The sequence below is a fragment of the Emys orbicularis genome, chromosome 3, assembly GCF_028017835.1.
Source record: "Emys orbicularis isolate rEmyOrb1 chromosome 3, rEmyOrb1.hap1, whole genome shotgun sequence".
Taxonomy (NCBI): domain Eukaryota; kingdom Metazoa; phylum Chordata; order Testudines; family Emydidae; genus Emys; species Emys orbicularis.
In genome coordinates this window covers 104443648-104451357 of record NC_088685.1, presented here as the reverse complement: position 1 = coordinate 104451357, position 7710 = coordinate 104443648, and the positions used below count along the sequence as shown (strand labels likewise).

The 7710-nt window shown below is 43.7% G+C and overlaps 1 protein-coding gene across 1 annotated transcript; it reads left to right on the top strand.

Moving 5' to 3' along the window:
- Positions 1-5453: 5453 nt before the first annotated feature.
- On the top strand, positions 5454-7411 carry LOC135876236 (uncharacterized). Its single transcript, XM_065401433.1, is given in 3 exon segments — positions 5454-6261; positions 6264-6463; positions 6734-7411. Coding segments are annotated over 3 exon segments (1686 nt in total).
- Positions 7412-7710: the final 299 nt, after the last annotated feature.

The window sequence follows — 7710 nt, the reverse complement described above, 5'->3', positions numbered from 1 at the left end:
GCAGAAGTCTAAGAAAAACTGTTTTAATGGTTATATGAAAGATTTGCAAATCTGTGAAAATAAGTTAACATGATATATTTTTCAAGTTAAAAAAAAGGTGTGTGTGAGGGGGGGGGGTAAAATTGCCATGGTAAAATGCAGAATAATGAAGTCTCCGTTTCTTTTTCATGAGTCTAACTAGCTAAAATAAGAAAAGACTGTTCTAAAAACTAATTTAAAAAGTGGATTATTAAAGCATTATAAGTCAGCTAGTAGGAATCAACTCTTGCACCTGCACTTTTTATGACCAACTGAAGAAGACTGGAATGAACAATAACTGACCAGCAGTCATGAATAATACAATGTATGGGTGAAATCCTGGTCCCACTGAAGTTAATAGCAAAAGTCCCATTGACTGCAAATGGATTTCTCCTTGTAAGAATCTATAGCTATATTTGACTGTATGCATCTGTAGATGTTTTATTCCAGCACACTGCTGAATGATGCAAAAGATCTGCTCTAAAAAATCACAGGCATGGTTAATATAATATGACAGATATTCAATAGTAAAACTGTGAAATAATAAAAAACTATGTTCAAAATTGCTAAGTTGTGACTTAAACCTGAAAAAGCATGGAAATTCAGAGCTAAGAGAAAGTGCCCATTGTTAATTTCCCCCATTGTGCCTAGACATTGAAGAAGGTATGTTATGCAGATTACTGCCATATCTTGGCACAAGGAAGTGAGTTAAGCATGGAATTACACTTTAATTTCCAAGGGTCAGATTTTCAAAGGATTCTCAATCCAGTCTCCCTATCTTGTGTGCCAATCATTTGTGCAGGCACACTTTTTATGTGCTATTACTTTTACACAGAAATGACAGGACACATGTAAAACATATTTTCACCCACCTTTTAAAACTTAGTGCCAATATATTACTGACACTGATACCTTTTCATATAAAGATACAAAAGCTTCCCTCTGACCCAGGCCCCACCCCCACTCCACCCCTTCCATGAGGCCCTGCCCCGCCTCTTCGCACCCCTTCCCCGCCCCCATTCCAATCCCTTCCCCAAAGTCCCCACCTCAACTCCACACCCTCCCTGCCCCTATTCCAACCCCTTCCCCAAATCCCCGCCCCTGCCCCGCCTCTTCTCTGCCACCTCCCCTGAGCACGTGGCTCCCCGCTCCTCCCCCTCCCTCCTGGAAAGTGCCTGGAGGTAGGTAGAGGAGCGGGAATGCGGTGTGCTGGGGGGGAGGGGAGCTTGGCGGGCTGCAGCAAATAACTCTAGGACACGTGTTTGAGACCCTTGACTTAGATGGTAAGCAATTTCAGGCAGGGACCACTCTTTTTGGTTCTATATGTGTGCGCGCACCTAGGACAATGAGTCCCAGTACCTGGTTGGTGCTTTTCAGCCCTCTTGCAATACAAATAATTAATATTAATATCAGAATATTGGATTTAGCAGTGCTGGGATTTAGTGGATACCTTTCCATAATCCAAACATTTTTAAAGTCCCTCACTCTATTCAGCTATATACTTTCCCCTTCTATTAGAAATTATACAATTATACAATTATACAAATGAGTCTTCCATTTTCAGTCAAACGTGACCAGTTTAAAATAAGGTACAACTGTTGTCTAGTATTTTCTTCTCCAGTGGGTGTCTCATCTGTTTCACTAGCCTTGTACCAGCTTCAGAGCAATGGTATGCTTTTTGCAAGGTGACCAAAAACCACACATGCAGTATACTAGAGAAGATAGAGCTAGCACCTTATACACTCACAATATTCTGTTACTAATTTTGATTTTTATCCTCATTCATACAGTCAGTGTCTTCTCCTCCTCCTTTTAACCTGAACCTGTTTTCCTTTTCTACTGCAGTCATACAATGAACTCATTAATGAATATTTTCTTCTCCACAACCCTTGCATTTCTTTTCAAGTCAGTGCACTGCATGATAGTGCCACTTGTTTGTTTGTTTTGATTTGTTGGGCCAAATTCAGCATTAAATCACCCATTGAGCTTCCACAGTGAGATTGCACTACAAGGAAGTCAGGGCTGAATTTGTATTTTTATTACTATCGTTTCCATACTTTTCACCAGTTACCAAACAGCACCAATTGCCTCTAAAACTTGCATAGCATTTACATGGGTTTCACCAGAAAACTCTGAACCTTTCTTTGTTCTTACCTTGTTTAGTTAGATTTGGTGCAGGCTCACGTTCTGAATCATCCTCAGTGACAGTCTTACTTGAAACCCGTTGGACACCACTAACTACTTCATTCATCCTCTTCCCTTACCACTCAATGTGTTTGCTCATTCACTTTCCTTTTTATAATCCAGCTACTTCGGTGCTGTGCTTCCCACCTGTGCATCCTGTAGCACATGCACAGCTGGGAGTCCTTCTCTCCCGTGACTACTTCCGCCTCTTTAAAAACTATCTATGTGTCCTCAAAGAACCTCTCACATTCACTGGTCAGTCTGAAAAATTAACATGTTAGTCAGTCTTATAGTATCAGAAATGACACTCCTTCAAAATAATGTCCCGCTGTTCCTCACTCAGCTCCAACAACCAAAAACATTTTCTACCCCATGCATTACAGAGTAGGCATTTCAAAATTATTAATTGTATTACAGTAGTGCCTAGGGACTCCCAGCTGAGAATGGAGTCTCATTATGGTAGGTGCTATATAAACACCTGGTAAGAGACAGCTGTTACCCCCCAGGAGCATGCAGTCTAAGCAGTGTGACAGACCCAGACCAGTGGGGTACAGGAGTCTGGTAGAGGGCAAATATACTGGTCACTGGATGAGTAGTTTTCTGTTCCCTGAGTGACCAGAGCAGGGGCTGCACTAGAGTAATCAGGAACCTGCTAGAACCAGTTAAGGCAGGCAGGCTAATTAGGACACCTGGAGCCAATTAAGAAGAAGCTGCTAGAATCAATTAAGGCAGGCTAATCAGGGCACCTGGGTTTTAAAAGAAGCTCACTTCAGTTTGTGGTGCAAGTGTGAGGAGCTGGGAGCAAGAGGCACAAGGAGCTGAGAGTGAGAGGGTGTGCTGCTGGAGGACTGAGGAGCACAAGCGTTATCAGACACCAGGAGGAAGGTCCTGTGGTGAGAATAAGGGAGGTGTTTGGAGGAGGCCATGGGGAAGTAGCCCAGGGAGTTGTAGCTGTCATGCAGCTGTTACAGGAGGCACTATAGACAGCTGCAGTCCACAGGGCCCTGGGCTGGAACCCGGAGTAGAGGGCGGGCTCGGGTTCCCCCCAAACCTCCCAATTGACCTGGACTGTGGGTTCTTCCAGAGGGGAAGGTCTCTGGGCTGTTCCCCAACCCACATGGTGAATCTCTGAGGCAAGAAAATCCGCCAATAAGTGCAGGACCCACCAAGATAGAGGAGGAACTTTGTCACAGCAGACAAGACAGAAAAAAGGTGGGACGAGAAATAAAGCCATGGAGATAGAGAGGTGAAGGGCCCAAAGGTCAATGGCAGAGCAAAGAACAGAATCCAGGTCTCCTTAGTCCAAGTCCAGTGGCTTATTCATAGAATCACACAGCCTGTGTTAATGCTTTTGAAAAAACGGTTGACGCTCACTGGCAAACAGCCCGACCAACTCATGCTGCGATCATGTCAAAAACTCACAAGCTAAGCTGTTGGTTACTACTGAATTTATACATGGATGGAAGACACTAGACACAGACACAACTCGAAGATTCATGCTGCTGTTGGATGAACAAGGCCTATCAGGGCCGGTGCTACCATTAAGGCAAACTAGACGGTTGCCTAGTGCGCCAAGATTTGGGGGTGCCAAAAAGCGGTGCCCCCAATTTTTTTTTACAGCGTTCCTGGGCTGGGCTGCCAGCGGCGCGCTGACATGTGCGGCTCAGACTCCCTCTCCCAGTGCAGCGGCCGCTCCATGCAATTATTGTCATTGCCGGCGGGGGCGCCGGCAGCTGGGCAGAGCTCCGCAGCTCCGCTTAGCACACGTGGTACGAGCCCGGCGACGGGCGCGACAGCAGGGCTTCGCGAGGAAACGGGCGGCTGCCTCCTGGCTCAGCCTCCATGGTCACTGGGGCACGGAGAACAAAAGAGCCTCGGGCGGCGGTCCAGTGGAGAGGAGGAAGAAAGAGGACCCCAATGCCCGTGCGTTGGGCAAGGTAAGCGCTTCCCCACAGCTTGGCCTTGGGTGCCTGTGCTCCTGCTCCCCTTGGTCTGTGGCTAGTCTGTGCTTCTGCTCCCCTTGTGCGTGGGCAGCTGGAGAGGATGGCAGCCTGCAGAGCTGAGCTGCCCCAGTGCCCCCCTCTCCCTGCCCCAGCCTCTGTCATGCCCGGTATCTGAGTTTTAAGCCCTGCTGCTGTGTTATGCCTGCAACAGGCAGGCCTAAGCCTGTGAGTGACCCCCATAGCAGCTGTCTGAAAAAGTGCTTGGGGGAATCACGCAGAAGGAGCGTGATATTTGTTTGAGTTCTCTCTTCATGGAGGCTGCGCTCTACTTGGCACAGGACTGCAGTCTCAGCAGGACTCTAGGCCCAGTACCTTGCCTCGGTTTGTAGACTTGTAATGCATCCCTGTCACCGGGCTCAGTCTGGCACTGCTACCCCTCACCAGTGCCCAAGAAGCAGTCAAAAAAGTTGGATGGACTGGTTAGGTTAGGTTAGTTGTCATGCTGTTGCTTGGCCAGTGTAGAGACCACTGAATGCATAATATTCCTCTATGATGTTCTGTCCTGAGCAAAATTGGCATGTTATGAGGTAGTGCCTGTGAGGGACAGGTGTCTGTTTATGTCATCCAGCCATCATGTCTTAGGTCTTCTGGGGGGGGCTTTTCCATCCTGCTTTCATTGGATCAAAGTCAAAGATTATTCTCACAGGGAAGTTAGTAGGCATTTAGAGCAGATGAGCATACCACCACAGAGAGCACTTGGCAACCATTTGAGAGTATGTGACCTATTTAGTTAGAAAATGGAACTTTTCTTTCAAATTGAGTTTGTACTATTTGATGTTTTTAATCATTTGGAGGTGCATGGCTGGTTGGACAGAATGGGTTCTGCAGCACTCCCAGTCAGATTTTGATATGAAGGAAGGAAGTATAAAGGGTGACTAAAAAGGGTGTATTTGTGATTACAATCAACATTGCTTAATTTTAAGGGAAAGTCATCTTGATCTCTTAATCAATATTTATGTCAAACTTGATGAAATTCAAATAGTGACTTATAGTAAGTGACATGTATTCTCTATCCTTTACTTTTTAATAGTGAACAAGAAAAAGAACTGATAGGAATAAAATTTCATTTTTTTTCATTTTCAGTTGATGCAGCCTCATGGCAGATAAAAAAAATTGTCTGGGGCACAATTTCGTAAGCGGAAGGCTGATAAGCAAAAAGAAGAAAGCAAGCAAGAAGGTTCATTTCTGAAATATCTCCATCCACTGGCCAGAGATGAAGGTAGTTCAATGCCAAAGGATCAAGCAGAGATGGAGGTGGGGATGAGAGTTTCACAAGTTGAAGAAGAGTTTGAAGAACATAATCTGAATATTGAAGACGAATCAAATGAGACACATGAGGATCAAAACGTGGAAGACGGTGAAAGCGAAAATGTCACTTGTTTGAATTTGAGCTTTAGTGATCCTGCTACTTGGCCAAATGCAATGATCAAGTCTGACAAATTCTGGTGGAACATGGGCCGGAACAAGTTCAGCAGTTCGATTTTCCCAAAGATAGTAAGCAAAGAAAATTCTCGACAATTCATTACAAACGTAGACTTGTTAATGGAGAAGAAATGCACCGTCAGTGGCTGCAGTATTCCACATCTAGTGATTCTGTCATTTGCTTCTGCTGCAAGTTGTTTGGCAGTAGTACTATTGGCACATCATCTCTTTCTGAAAAAGGCTCAAAGGATTGGAAAAAACATGTCTGCAATTCTTTCACGGCACGAGAAAAGCAGTGAACATTTGACGAACATTCAAACATGGAAGGAACTTGAACTGCGATTGAAATACAAGAGAACAATTGATGAAGAACATTTGCGCTTGATTAAGCAAGAAGAAAAGTATTGGCAGCAAATACTAAAACGTCTGATTGCTTTGGTCAGAGTTCTTGGTGTGCAAAACCTGGCCTTTCGGGGAACACATGAAAAACTGCACACTTCTGGTAATGGGAACTTCCTCAAATTTGTCGAATATCTAGCTTTGTTTGACCCACTTATGGATGAGCATCTTCGCAGGATTAAGGACCAGGAGATGCATGTACATTACTTATGGAAAGACATACAGAATGAGCTTATTCAGCTTCAGAGAACGAGAATGAGACTGAATCAGTATGCATAAAGGAACACTTCTTGGGATTTGTGTTGCTTATGGAGACAACTGGAGCTGGTATGACAGAAACTATTCTTCACCAGTTAGAAGAGATGTCATTGCCTATAGAAAACTTGCGTGGTCAAGGCTATGACAATGGGAGCAATATGAAAGGGAAAGAAAATGGTGTCCAGCGAAGAATTTTGGATATTAATCCACGAGCCTTTTTCGTTCCTTGCAGTGCACATTCATTGAATTTGGTTGTTAATGATGCTGCAAAGTGTTGCTTGGAAGCAACTGCCTTCTTTGATTTAGTTCAACGTGTGTATGTGTATTTCTCAGCTTCTACACATCGCTGGGAAGTTCTAACACGCCACATATCTAATCTCACAGTTAAACCATTGAGTGAAACAAGATGGGAAAGTCGAATCGATGCCTTGAAACCTCTTTGCTATCAGCTTGGTGACATCTATGATGCTCTGATAGACATCTGTGAAGACACTACTCTAACAGGATCATCTGGCAATACATCACGAGTTGATGCAAAGGCTCTTAAAAAAGCCATTTCTAAGTTTCTTGTTTCTCTTGTTTTGTGGTATGACATATTGTTTGAGATCAACATGACTAGCAAACAACTTCAGGCAAAAGAATTCGACATATGTGATGCCATTAATCAACTTGGAGAAACCAAGAAGTTTTTTGTGGGCTGCAGAAGTGACGCAGCCTTTGAGAAAACATTGGTAGATGCAGGTGAACTTGCGGAGGAGTTGGATGTACCAGCACTTTTTGAACCAGATCCAATCCGTATTAGAAAGAAGAGGAAGCAGTTCACATATGAAGCAGACGACGAACCTATTTATAATCCGAAAGAAAAATTCAAAGTGAACTTTTATTTTGCAGTCATTGACACAGCAATACATTTGATTAAAGAAAGATTCACACTGATGCAGCAAATTAGTTCAGTATTTGGCTTCATATACGATGTTTACAGTTTGCAAAATAAAACACCAAAGCAAATTATGGAACATTGCTTGAATCTGGAGCAAGCTTTGCAAAATGGTGAATCCAAAGATATTGATGCCTTTGACTTGTGCAGTGAATTGCAAGCTATTGCAAGACGAGTCCAAAGGAGTTAATCACCGCAAGATGTATTGAACTTCATATGGGAAAATAAGCTGACAGATAGTGCCCCTAACACAGTTATTGCTCTTCGCATCCTCTTGACTCTCCCAGTTTCTGTGGCCAGTGGTGAGCAAAACTTCTCGAAGCTCAAGTTGATAAAAACATACATGCAAACATCAATGTTGCAACAAAGACTTGTTGGGCTATCTATCTTGTCAATAGAACATGACATTGCTCACAGCATTGACTTGGAGGAGCTTGTTTCTAAATTTGCTAAACTTAAAGTGCGGAAACATAAATTCTAAATTATAAC